This window comes from Juglans microcarpa x Juglans regia, chromosome 6D (genome assembly GCF_004785595.1).
Source record: "Juglans microcarpa x Juglans regia isolate MS1-56 chromosome 6D, Jm3101_v1.0, whole genome shotgun sequence".
Lineage (NCBI taxonomy): Eukaryota > Viridiplantae > Streptophyta > Magnoliopsida > Fagales > Juglandaceae > Juglans > Juglans microcarpa x Juglans regia.
The window spans coordinates 6,847,910-6,862,534 of NC_054604.1; the positions used below are offsets into that span (position 1 = coordinate 6,847,910).

At 29.8% G+C, this 14,625-nt stretch overlaps 1 protein-coding gene across 1 annotated transcript; it reads right to left on the reverse strand.

The window, feature by feature from the left end:
- Positions 1–2,458: 2,458 nt before the first annotated feature.
- Positions 2,459–8,096, reverse strand: LOC121235345 (ATP-dependent DNA helicase PIF2-like). Its single transcript, XM_041131694.1, has 4 exons — positions 7,024–8,096; positions 4,267–4,387; positions 4,146–4,156; positions 2,459–2,555 (listed from the first exon to the last, which is right to left on the reverse strand). The coding sequence occupies exons 1-4, from the start codon at positions 8,094–8,096 to the stop codon at positions 2,459–2,461; spliced, it is 1,302 nt and encodes a 433-aa protein (XP_040987628.1).
- Positions 8,097–14,625: the final 6,529 nt, after the last annotated feature.

A 14,625-nucleotide genomic window follows, 5' to 3' on the forward strand; every position in this document is an offset into this window, starting at 1 on the left:
CGGAGTTCATTAGCTCCTACCACTGTAGAAGTTTTGATTTACACGCACAATTGGATCACAGGGACTCCAATTCATGTTCCAAATGTTCTTGACTGTGAGGAGGCTGACGTCGATGAGGAGAGTGGCAATCAGCCAAGATCTGGTAATCGTGAGACTTGAATTTCAATTTCTTATTTCAATTTATTTATTTTTATTTAATCGATATTAATTTCAAATTTAATTGTTGTAGTGATACATGAGACGGCATCTACTCTGTTGCAGTATGATTTTGTGTGTATTGGACTCACCATTGCCAATTTGCCATGGTTTGCACAATTTGTCCCTTAATTATTTTTTGCATTTATAATTTTATATAATATTTTAGTATCTAATTCTTTTGCTTGTATATTTTTTAGTTTTTATATTCTCAATATACATATGCTGAATCATAATCCTAAGGACCCAATGATCTATACTCATCTTCATCCTAATGACCCAATCTCATCTTGGTTAGTACTTTTAATATTTTGTATTTTAAATTTTTATTTCATGTTTATAACTTTATAATTCTAATTTCTTTTATTTTTAACTTATTAATATTGCAGATTTTATGATCTCAATTCTCACAATCTCACAGCAGTAGACACAACTCAGTGAACTCACCCCCACTCCAAATTGATCAAATTTGAAATGTTATGATTTTGTTAATTTACAATTAATTGTAATGTTGCAACAATAGTTAATAGTACAATTTATAATATTTACTATTTATTTTTAGATGAGTTTGTAATAGTTTATTAGTTCTCTTAATTTGTATAATTGTAATAGTTTAGTGCCTTAGTGATGACTATTAGTTAATACTTAATAGTATTACTTGAAACTTAGTATATAGTTAATAGTTTCTATCCATATAATTTATTTCTTGTCTTCAGTTTTTAAATATATTTATTTTTGTAATTAAAGTCTGAGCCCAAAAAGGCCCAAAAATAGGTTTGAATGTATTTCTAAGCCATTTTGGGCCCAAGTAACTGAACTGGGACAAAAGCCCAGTGGGGGGCAGACAGATGGAGGTCCACCCCAATAGCCCGTTCAGCGGATGGGGTACCCCACCCCCACATGGACGAGTTATGCATTAATCTCCATTTATCCTCTTCAGTGGCAGACCTACGTTTTTTAGATTATTTTTGAAAAATCAAAATATACCTTAGTTTTTAATCATAATTTTATAAATATAGAAAATGGTCCTCCCAAAAATATTTATAATCCACATATGCTCTGCAAAATTTTATAAAATTCAAATATATATACTTATAAGAAATGTCTCTTCAATTTTTTTTTCTATAGTTCTAAAATTTTGTATAATTTCTATATATTATTTATTTTCATGAGTGTGGTCTCACCAAAATTAAATCAAAACTAAGTTTAGGAGAAATAATAAATTTATTAATATAGATTCCAAAGTTTGTTTACTATACAATAATATTAGACTTCTTAATATGGAATCCAAAATGAAAATACAAGAAAAATTATTTAAGGTCTCTATTATAGTATTATATGCTTAATGTGACACGAAAAATATCTAGAATTTACATGAAACTTAATAAACTAACTTACATACTAGAATGAAAGATGACATTCTACAAGATCACTTGATAGTTTATATGAAACAAATAAATTCTAAATATTTCATTACAAAAATAATAATAGATGAATATTATTTCATGAAACATTATTATCAAAGAACTGAAATGTATATTAAGTCGTAGTATGTTTAGAATTTTATTTCTATGTGTATATTTCAAATTGTCGAGATCTAATTTTATAAATATTTATGATTTTATGATTTTTGAATCTCAATGTGTCACACAGTAGAAAATTCGGTGCAGACCCCCTAAGAAAAACTGTTGATCCCGCCACTGATCCTCTTTATGATTTTCTACTGTTTTGCCTCCGTTTCTTCTTAATTTGCTTCTCCCTTCTAGTCTTCTCTATTTTAATTTACTAATCTATTTCTTCTTCTGTCTGTTGTTTTTCCCCACGGATAATGCTAGTCCTCCCACTCCCAACTCCCTCTGGGAGCTACCGCTGGCATTATTTTGTTTTTCTGTTTTACTTTGTGATTAATAAAATATTTTTTAATAATATAATTTTTTTTAAAAAAAATATTTAAAAGTATTAAAAAAATACATGTAAAAAGAAGTCAAAAAAAAAAACACACCAAAATTACTAGCATGAACCAGCGATGGCTCTAGTGTCGTCCTAAAAATTAAGAAAAATGATACTCTTATCACTGATTCTTATAGCTTAGTGTTACCGCTGATTTATTTTATTTTTTATTATTTAATTTTTCTTTTTACTTAGTGATTAAGGATGTATTTTTTTAATAATATTGTGATTTTTTTATTTTTTTAAAAAATATTTAAAAGTGTAAAAAAAATACATATAAAAAAATAACAAAAAAGAAGAAGACCAATTATGACTATAGGTAGCTCCCAGCAGCAGTTGTGGATGTAGCATCCTTTTCCCCCACATCATCGCCCTTATCTGCCCATGATTTGTCGCTTTCCAACGAAGACCTAGTGGAAGGTGTAGAGAAAAGGATTAAGATAAGCAAAATCAAAGGCAATAATCTTGAATAACCCACAAGGAAAATTAGTCTTTGAGATTTCCCACTATATATATATATATATATATATATATATATATATATATCTTATGCTAATGCAGTTACTTCTAAGCTGGATCGATCTATGGCCAAATTCCCTTATTGTCTTCATTTTTGCATGCAATACAAAGTTTCATGGATTATGAAATGGAATTATCAAAGAAGTGGTGATATTTTAGTCCGGCATTATTTCACAAAATAGTGAGATAGGTATCTCTATACCCAAGATTATATATATATATATATTTATATATATATATATATATATATATATCGTCTCCTCCTTAATTTATATAGGATATAGACGAGAGTTCTAACATTAATTCTATGATACATCAATGGTTCAATCTATTATTACATAATTTAAGAGAAGTTAATACATACAATCTACGTATTTTAAAGAAACTAAAACAATACACTTCTTGGAAAAGAACATATATATTATATATATATATATATGTATATATATATATATATAAATATATATATATATATATATATATATATATATTCTATATATTTAAGGGGCGCATGGCCGCATGCAGTCGATCAAAGCTGGATTATTCCAGCTAGCATAGCCGCGGGTCACCCCACGCGGTGGTGGTTCTATATATCGTGATCATGGGTCTAAACGCCCAGTACTTGATCATCCCGGTTTTTCGTTTTCCTTTTATTTTTTATGAAAAATAAAATTTTTTAATTAAAATTTAGGGCGGGAATTAATTAATTAATTCTGTCCGATGCATATTTCTTAGAGATCATCACTCCGATTGAGCAGGATTCGATTCAGTCGGATGACTCGGATCAGATTAAGACAGCTTTTTTTGTACAGCTAGCAATCCTAGCTAACCCGTGCTGCAACTTGCAAGATCAATGAAAATCCGAGCTAGCTAGCTGTTGATGGAAACTTGACATAACATACATATATATATATATATATATATGTATATACTAGCAGTGAATTTACATAACATACATATATATATATGTATATACTAGCAGTGAATTTACGTGCGATGCACGTTTGCCCTGTATTAGATTATTCTAAAATATAAACATCTAGTGTAAAAGAAAAGAATTTAATGATAAGGTCTATGAAGATAATATAATTAATTGTTTAAGCAAACTATGATTGTTTAAGGTCTCTGATAAATGATTTAAACAAACTATATGTTTAAGCAAGTCTGGAAAGTGAATATTACATAATTGTTTCTTTCGTTACTGAAAATAGAGTCTAAAACGACTAAATATTACATAATTGTTTCTTTCGTTACTGAAAGTAAAGTCTAAAACTGCTAAATATTACATAATTGTTTCTTTCGTTACTGAAAGTAAAGTTTGTTGGTTATGGATTCAAAGTGGTGTGTTCTCGTCATTTACAGCATTTATAGAGAGAACATTGAAGTTTTTGTGACGTTGTTTTTAGAGTTGATCTAAATTTGCACCCAATTGTATGATCCATTTTTTGGTTGAACATAATTTTACAATATTTTGAATATACGGTAAATGTTCCTGTATGGTGAATAAATATAATGTAAAAGATATTTTTGATAACTTCCTATTTGAATATCTAAGATTAAATGTTTTTAAAATAAAAATTGGAATATGAATAAGTTGGTTACCTCTCCTGTATGTTCCATTAGTTCGATTGCTGTGCAACCTAAAGCTTCTTCTGCAATTTGACCGAACATGACAGCCCCCAGTCGTCCATTACCATCGTCAACGTCGATGTAAGCTCGACAGCTATATAAACAAACTATATTTTGTAGTCTGAATGATTAAGCAATAATTTAAATATAACATAAAATTGATTAAAGAAACATTTACGACGTAAAATATGAATATAACATATATACCGTGGTTGTGCATTGCTCATATATTTGCAATGATAACATTGAAATTTTTCATTTTGTTCATATCCAGTCCCCTTCTTACACCCAATGCAGGACATGTAGAAGAATATTTGATGAGATCAATCACACAAATAGTTGCTTTAATCCAAAATTTTGCTTTCTGCATTAATTTTGGAACAGATATATGTTTTTAATGGTTGTAAATAGTATGTAGCCTTAAGATAAGGTTGTATTTATTTTGAAAAGGCATGTGTAAAATTTTTAGAAGGCAATATATATAAAGAAAAAAAAGTTTAAGAAGACCGTAGAAATGTATCGTCATTGGTTGTAGTGATTTAAGAAAACCAGCAAGATCATCAAACTTAATTATGTCTTTCATGTCAACATTTGATGTCGATGCTGATGCTGATGCCGTTGTATGATGTAGATTTTTTTTGACGATTTCTTCAAGCAGTGCATGATTAAGCATCGTCCTAAATATTTTTAGAATAATTTAAAATGAATGAGAGAAATCATGGAGGAAAAGATATAAAAGAAAAAACAATTTTAGAGCTAGTTGATGAATATATATTTTATGTATATATTTTAGAAATTTGTAATATAATATAGAATGTTTAAGTTTTTATAGTAGGTACAGATTATTTATATATATAATAAAGTAAAAAAGAATTACCATTGACATAATGGAGTTGCAGCAGGGATGACAAGATTTAAGGTAAATACACTTGTTGGTTGAGATGAAAGAGAAAGACTTATATTATAAAGAAAAGAAATTTGTTAGTAGATAATAACATTCTATTTTTAATAAATGTTGATATTATAAGTTGTGTAATATACCATTGTATGAACCGACTTTTAAACATGTTGCGAGTAGAGTTGGCTTAGCTTCAATAATATCAGAGATTGTTCGGCATTCACCATCCACAAATCGACTCCACATAGTTAACCATATGGGCATTAGGTTGTAAAATTTAGGAGAAAGTATTTAAAAGTGTAATATGATGAAATAGTATTGAAAACAAGGTAGTTAAAGAATTTATTAATATCACATATATAGTTGAGAAATCTTCTTTACCTCTGGTCGATAACATATATTTCTTGAATTTTTGTTGGCCCATGTATTGAGGTAATTTCTCTAGGAGGTTTCATGTATTTTGCGATCGCTAGAATAACTGTCCAATTATATTGAATTTTTTTTTTTGTGAAAACTGAATAAGAGTATCAAGAAGTACGTTAAATATATTGATGTGATATTTACCTATTTCAGTTCCAGTGTCTTTGTAGTCATGCAGATTGGTGAATGGGATAATATCATATTCTGGTGGTTGTAATTCCACTTCGTCATCTGAAATGTTTTCGATGATTGTTCTTGAATTTAAGATCCACTGGTATTCATGTGCTTCAATTCTATGCTTGGGATCTAAAGGCTTAACATAAGCATTACTAATGTAGTAAGACCGGAATATGTGTAACATGTCATTACGTAGGTCTATATCTTTGCCGAAAATTGTTGCTTGTAGTCGGTTGCCCTGCATAATATTGTATAAATGAATAGTTATTTGCATTCAATTGATTAGAAAATAGTATTTATTAAATATATATATAAGATTTAATTTAAGAATATAGTCAGAATGAATCTATGTTGTAAGGGGAAAACATATATATTTTGAATATATCATGTGAAAGAATATAATGTAAATATTAAGTATGTTTTTGCAAGTATGATATTGATGTCAATGTGTTACCTCAGGGTCTATCAATGTCAGATTTTGATATTTTGTTGGTGAATGTTGTGCAGTACGTTTGGGTGATTTGTCTGATACAATCATCTTGATGCTCCAATTTCTTGTACTTGGAGTAATGTTTTTTATTAATATATAGACAGTCCGCATGTTGAAGCCTACTTATGAATTAAGAGAAAGAAATATTAGTCCAAACAATTGAATTTAAATAAAACAATTTTAATAAAAGAATAATAAGAAGTTGTGAAAATTACATAGTGGAAAAACAAATTGTATTTAATTGAGAGGTATATATTGAAATTCGATTACTCACAGAAGTTTATGATGGATATGCTAATGTTAGTAATTCTCTATAAACAATATTATTTGTTTCAGCTTCTTCATAATCATGAGTTGATACTGCTCTTATAAGAACTTTTACTGAAGTAGAAGTTTTGGCTCTTGACAATGCTACATATAGTTGGTCATGACAAAATACAGGTTGAGGCAAGTATACACCAACAAAATCTAATGTCTGCCCTTGTGCTTTATTTATTGTCATCGCAAAACTTAATCTGATAGGAAATTGTGTTCTTTTGAATGGAAAACCACTATTATCGTCTGCATTTGGCAAGAAAGGAATCCTTGGTATGAAAACTCTTTTCCGATGTGGTGACCAACTGCAATTTCAGCATTAATGATATTTCGTTCAAAATTGAGACAAATAAGACGTGTTCCATTGCATAAACCTTCTGAAGGATTGACATTTCTGAGTAACATGATAGGACAATTTTTTTTTAGTAACAATTCATGGGGTGGAAGTCCATTTGGTGTTAATGTGTTTAAGAAATCCTCCATGATGCCTTGTTCTGATGTATCAATTATTTCATCAAAGCTATAGTATTGTGTAACTGTACTAGGAAATCTTTGAATAAGTATTGTATTTATCTCATCGACGGAGTTGTTCTTTGGTGTCAATATAGCTCGATTTGTCATTTCGAATAAATTTTCTGAATAACTGCCAATATCCTGGAAGACCGCATCGATCAGATCATCTAAAGACTCCACATCATTTTTGTAAGGAATGAGCATTTCACTGAGAATTTTGATCTTATTCTCAATTGTGATTGGTGTTGTTCCATTTCCGACCTGAAGTAAATAATTTGAGAAGTTTGGATCGAATCTTGCTCGCATATTTTCACTCAACCTAATCTTAGTTAAAGTGGACCACAAATATGACGATGCTAAACTGGCATTAACTTCTTCTTGTCTTGTGCCTTTACGAATCACAGGTAAGACTTGACGAAAATCTCCACCGAATACGATAATTTTTCCACCAAATGGTAATCTTGAATCAGTTATGTCTCGTAACATTTTATCCAATGCTTGCATACATTCTTTTTTAGACATAGGTGCTTCATCCCATATGATTAACTTTGCAAGACGTAACAATTTGGCAAGAGCACCTTGTTTGCTTACACAACAAGTACTGTTTTTGTCAAGATCTAATAGAATTTTGAAGCGTGAATGTGCTGTTCGACCCCCAGGTAAAATAGATGCAGCAACACCAGACGATGTAGTTGCAAGAGCAATTAAGTTTCTTGATCTCACTGTAGCGAGAAGTGCTTTATATAAGAATGTTTTTCCTGTTCCACCAGGACCATCAATGAAGAATGCAGCAGATTCATTTAGAAGGACTTTCTGTAAAATTGATTCATATGCATGTTGTTGTTCAGGATTAAGACCCATCGAAGCCATAAGATCTTTTTCTGGTATCAAAATTGCAAATTCATCATTTATTTCCCTAGATTCAGTTTCATTCTGATCAAAAGAAACATCATGTTCTATTAAATAGAACATGTTTATGTCTTTTCCCATCGATTCAAGTGTAGAAGAGATGCTTCGTAAGACTTTTGTCCTAATATCTGCTGATGTTACAACACTTGTTTGGAAATCACTTGACATATCTTGTTCAAAATATTCCCAAAGTTCTCTAGGATTTGTTGGGTTACAATATACTAAAATTGTTGCAAATAACTGTCTTAAACTGTGTGGTATTTGGTATAAGGAAGCCTCTTGCATACAATCTTGCAAACTGGTATCTCTTTGTAACAAATCATGTAATGTAGCTGCTTCACGTAAGGTTGGTGCAGTGACATTGCCAACTGTTTTGATGTGGTCAAATGATAAAGGGCCTCTTATATGATTTAACAATATCCGTAAGTAATACCTTTCACTTTCGAATGGACTTGCTGTAACAATGCGGCCTATAACAGTTTTCTTCTTTCTTGGAGTCCATATTTTGTGTTGTTGGTTCCAAACAAAAGCTTCAAGAAATTCTTTGTACAGTAGTCTTCGTGCATTTTCATTAGCTTGATTTGTTGAAAGAATTCAGTCAACATTGATTTTGCCGTAAAATCAGATCTCAGGACATTGTTAAGGTCGTTATGTGCATGAAAAGCTACCAGATGTTGATCTTCAAGATGTAGATGTAAACTGTAAACTATGGATACATTTCATTGAGAATAAAGCCATATATTCTCCACATGGCTTCTGGTGGAGCAATCCATCTAGCTGATTGAAATTGTTGGATTTCATCTATATCTTGGATGTTTTGTCCAGGAATCAAGTTGAAAGCAACACGATCATGACCTTTATAAATGTACTTATAAAGGTATTTGACTGCTTTGATTGTTGAGCAAATTTCTACATTCAAGTGACAATCAAATTTTGCGAGGAGATATGGATTATGTGGAACAACCCAACGGTTATCTAAATTTTTACCTCTGACTTTTACAGTTATTCCATTATCACAACGTCTGTACTGTGGGAAACAATCGATTCCAACAGTTGTGTTAGATGCAAAGCCTTTTGGAAAGTGGTTTTTACAACTGCCATTTGTTTTCATACACACATTGTTCGGATTTAGTACTCCACAGGGACCATGCATCATATGTCTTATTATTGTCTTGTGCAAATGTAAATTTCTCTCTTTGTCAGGTATTTCTGCTGATACAATTTCATCGAAAGATTCTGGAGCATAGATTTTCCAATCTCTTTTTAGTATGATCAAGAAATGTGCATGTGGTAGTCCTCTTTTCTGATGTTCAATGACATATACATATGCTGTAACTTTTCCAAATATCTCTCGTTTAAATAATTCATTCTTCAGTTCTTCTAATTTTGCTCTAAAGATACGTGCAATCAAATCAGGACGATTTTGTGCTTCTTCTTGTGGACCCAACTCATCTAAGATTTCTTTCCAACTTGGGTTACATGTCATGGTTAAAAAGATGTCTGGTTTTCCAAAGTGTTGGACTAAAGCCATTGCTTCCATATATCTTTTGCGCATATCTCTTAGACCTCCAATAAAAGAAGAAGGCAAAATGATGCGTTTACCAACTTTAGAAACATTGCTTTGTCCAATTGATATACTGTCAACTATTCCTTGATACACTTCAGATCGAATCTCTTGTTGCTTATTACGAAAATAATCCAATCTTGACGTCTCAATTTTTACGTACATATAAACAACAAACTGCTGCAGTAAACGGCCCGAGAACAACAAAATAGATTTTATATTTTTCCTATTTTAAATTTGTAGCAATAGTACTCGCGGCATGAGACAACCTGTTGTTTTCTATTCTTTTTCAGCACTGTAAGATGATAAATTTAACAAATCAGAAATATAATATTGTTATATTAGAATAATTAAAAGTTAAAAGAAGATTAATTATTTTAACCTTCTTGTTCCTTTATAAGCAGTTGTTCTGCTGATACTGATTGTTGAGGGTCAACTGTTGCTCTTGTTACTCGTTGTGGTAGTCTTTCCCCTTTCTTTACTCTTAATATTCCTTGGTGCCAACCAGTATCACCAAAAGGAAATAACAATGGATATTGCAGTGGATCATAACAGCCAAAATAGTATTGGACTATATGACTTCCACCTGCATGATTGAATACCACAATATTTCGTCCTTTCAAATGTTCTGAATCATCATCTTCAATCCAAATGACTGCTACTTGGGAAGCTGACGGAGTGTTAAAAACATGCTGATCCAAACTCGCATCTAATCGAATATGAATTTTGTGATTTTCCAAATTGGGCAAATCCCCAAGAGTTCGAAAGAATGTTGCGTATGAATTAACATGAAGAATATCCATAAGTTGAGCAACAGTTGATGAATCCAATCTTTCGATGTCATAAACACGATTGTCCAATTCATGTTCGGTATCATAAAAATATAGTTGTAGATATGAAGGATGTCCATCCAAAGGAACCAAGTCATTAATGTAATGATAAATTTGACCTTGAGCTCGAAATGTATAAATACCTCTGTTTCTTCTACACAAATCTCTATCAAATTTAACTCCGAATGATGTAAAAGTAAACTTGTTGTTGTATGTGCGAACATACGTAAGAAAGTTGACAGATTCAACTGTGTTAGAAGTAAACAAATGGTAAAGTTGTTCTGGAACATCATTTGTAGTTAAAGAGATTGTTCCATCGGCACAATAAAAACCCTTCGTTTTATGTTGAAATCTTTTTGCTTCACAAAATCTACAGAATGGAACTGATGGTAAGAAAGTTGCCTCAAATGGCACTGTTTGTAATATTTTCCTATGACCAGCTGATTGTTGATGCTGATTTCCTATGGAGGAAAAATGAACCATAGAATTGAGGTAAATTCTTAAAGTTGCTATAATTTCTAATAAAGGTATCGTTGAATGAAGCTGTATATAAGGGAGGAAAAAAAGGAGAAGAAGTACGACTTAATTTTATACATCTTTCTTACCCCGAGAATTTGTTAACAACCTTGTGTCAAAGTTGGGTTGGCATCGAGAAAGGGAATGTGCCTATTGAATAAAGAATTAAGTATGTTGAATAAAAAAGAATAAAATGATTGATGGGAAAGTACGGTTAGAACGAAGGAAATACAATAAACCTGTTCGGTTTGGAGAGAACCAGATGTATGTACATTTTCTGTACATGTATTTGTTGCCCCAAGTGTCAAAGATATTGTGGTATCGTCCAAAGAAAGAGGTTCTGTTGACATAATTTCAACTGTATTTATTTCCTGATAGGGAGCTCCGGAACTACCAACGGAGGATATATCACTGGTTCCAGCATCAGCACGAAAAGTGTGTTGTCTTTTTGTACAATATGGCTTGACCTCTTCATTATTGTGTATGAATTCTATATGATCTCCCAACACATTTGTTTCATTGCGAACGATTGGTTGGGAGAAAAATTGTTCTTCATGTTGAGTAGTATCATTCGTAGAGTTCCTTTGTTGAAGATATCTTTTTTTCTTTTTTTGTCGTACATGTTCTTTTTCTTCTAAAGAAAGAGCCTCATATAAAATATTTATCTTAGGATGTTTTGCAACACCTTGGGAATCATTTTAAACAAGGATTAAAGTAATAAGAATATGAAATAAATAATTGATCATATGATGTTAAATTTGTACTAATTTATTAATATAAACTTACCACTTTTCATTTATACATGGAATGAAAGAACTCTTGTTGATAACTGGATAAAAGAGAAACTTATAATGATGCAAGGTCAAAAACCTTTTCAATCTAAGTATATATTTGAACAAAATAAAACCACCTATTGAAAGAGATATATTTATAGCATCGTTGGTTACCTTGGTAGTCTTGGAAAAAGACTAAAAAAATCCAATCAACTCAGCAAATTCAACGAAGCTGTAAAAAATGGAGAATGAAAATTAGAAATGAACAACCAATAGGTATAGAAATTATATGACTGTTATAGCATGAATTGCAGATGAAGAAAGTAGAAATCAAAAACTCACAATTAAATCAATTATTTAAACGAATAAAAGGAAACAACAAATTTTGAAATTCATGAAAATGTTATATTTTGTTTGTAAGTTTTTATATATATTTCTTGTATCATTTGTATTTTTTGTCTGACTTGGGGAAGCCAACTTTTTCCCTCCCTCTTCTAAATAAATCTTGTTTTTAAAATTATAAAAACACAATCCTTATTTTGTCCTTAACATGACCCAAAAAATGTAAAATTTTATTTTTAGTTGATTGTGAGTTGTGGTAATATACATGACCCAAAAAAGTACAAATTTGGCATATGATTTTCAACACACTTAATTGCATTGTGGGTATCATTACGTAATGATACCCACATTGATTTAAAAATAATTGATTACAGGTTATAGAAAATCATGAAAATAAAAATAATAAGTTTTTAAAAAATTAATAAAAAAAAGCATAAAAAAATAAATAATAATAATATTTTATGATTATAAAAAGCAACCTAGTTAATTCAGTGTGGTGTTTATGTTTTGAGTGCATGGATAGTCAAAAGCTAAAAAGTGGCATATATATTATTCAAAACTTTGCCTAATTAAACCAAATCCAATGCTCTATAAGATCATGGTGTAATTTAAAAAGAGAAAGGCATATATATTATGTGAGTTTTAGAGTAGCGTGGACCTTGATCACCAAATTACGTAAACGACTAATTAGAAAATTTGATTCTTTAAACACTATGAAACAAATCTTTTTCCAACCTTTCTGAATAAACAAGCCCTTGAAGATTACTAATTAAGTTAACTTAATGGTATAATGTCGATTGAAGAGGAGAGAGATATAATTAAATTAAGTAATGGCCAGGATCTGTAATTTGTACAATCAGTTCTAAGTGCAAGTCATCAGTACCACTACCACTCATGCATACAAGTGGTGGGGGGGGGGGGGGGGGGGGGGGGGGTTCTATTATAAGAGGATAGGTGCCCTATCTTGTTTTTTTTTTTTTTTAAAAAGGCCAGCTTTTTCGTTGACTTGCCCAAGAAAGTGTAGTAAATTTACATGTAGTACTAAAGGAAATACCAATATCTCCTCTCCACGAAGGTTTTTATGAGGATTCTTTGTTAATGGATATAAAGCCATGCACTCATTGTTACAGATCAGAAACCCTAATCTCTCTCTCTCTCTCTCAAGTTATGTGAAGCATGTGTACATCCTCTCAAAAGGAGGTGTGAAATGAAAAGGAGTTTGTGTCTTTAATTAGTTCCTTATTGATGTTTTTTGTGGGGGAGAGGAATAACTTTTGCCTTTTAAAAGAAGGAGCATTTTTTGTTTTTAAAAGGTTGTCTTTTGAAGGCTGGAGTAAAGTGATTCTTTTGAAGGCTAGAGTAAAGTGATGATTTTACATGTATTGTGAAATATGGTTTAAAATCATGTTCTGTGTGGGTATCATTACTTAAGAAAAGAAAAACAATAAACAAAGTTAGTTCAATGCATGGGTCATGTACATTAATATTAATTACACATAAATCTTTACGTACAAATTAAGTGAAAAGAGTGTTGCTGCACTCACCGCTCCCAGCCACTATTGGAAGTTACAGTTAGTTATAGGAATTTTTTTTTTTCCTTTTCATACATGTGCTTTTTAATACTTTTTAATAATTGATTATGTATAATAATTTTTATAATTATTTTGTAGTAAAATTACGTTTAGAATGTCAAATTTTATAAAATTAAATTTATTTTTAATTATATTATATGATTATATTGATTGATTCAATTAATTTTATTTTATATTATGCAATAAGAATAAATTATGAGGTTTTTAATTTATTTAATTCAATGATATTGCTTAATGATAAAAATAAACTCAAAGAGCAAAAGAATGTCAAATTTCATAAAATTAAATTTATTTTTGATTAAATTATATGATTGTATTGATTGATTGAATTAATTTTATTCTATATTTTGTAATAGAAATAAATTCTATTATTTACAAACTTTATTATTAATATTCATAAAATTTTTATTTCATTTTATTCTTGAAGCATCTTTTAAAATACAAGTTTATGCATAATATTATTTTCATTGAATATGTACTCTATTTTATCAAATTCTTTAATTGAATTTTCAATTTTTAAAAATTTCAACATGTTAATAATTGAATATGTATAATTATATGGGTAAAATTCTAAGTATTGATGTAAGTATTTACATATAGAACTAAATTTGTTGGTAAAATTTTATGAGTAATTTTATAGCAATTTTGTAAAAAAAAAAAATTTGATAAATATGCATATATAACTAATAAGATATAACATTTAATTATGTCAGAACGTTAGTTTATAAGTTTATAACTTTAAGAAATCGATATGACTTGATGATAAAAATAAACTTAAAGAGCAAAAGAATGTCAAATTTTATAAAATTAAATTTATTTTTAATTAAATTATATAATTATATTGATTGATTCAATTAATTTATTGTATATTATGTAATAAGAATAAATTCTGAGGTTTTTAAATGAAATATAAATAGCAAAAGGAAAAAAAAATTGCTTAGTAGTAAGATAATAGTAAAAGAGGTATAATTACATAATTATAATTTAAAAATA

What these genes read in the sequence shown, in the direction of transcription:
- LOC121235345 (XM_041131694.1), bottom strand. Translation starts at nt 8,096, where the DNA reads ATGGGAAAAGACATAAACATGTTCTATTTAATAGAACATGATGTTTCT. An exon ending in GGACTTCCACCCCATGAATT is followed by an intron (nt 4,388 to 7,023) that starts GTTACTAAAAAA and finishes TTGTTTATATAG; the next exon opens with CTGTCGAGCTTACATCGACG.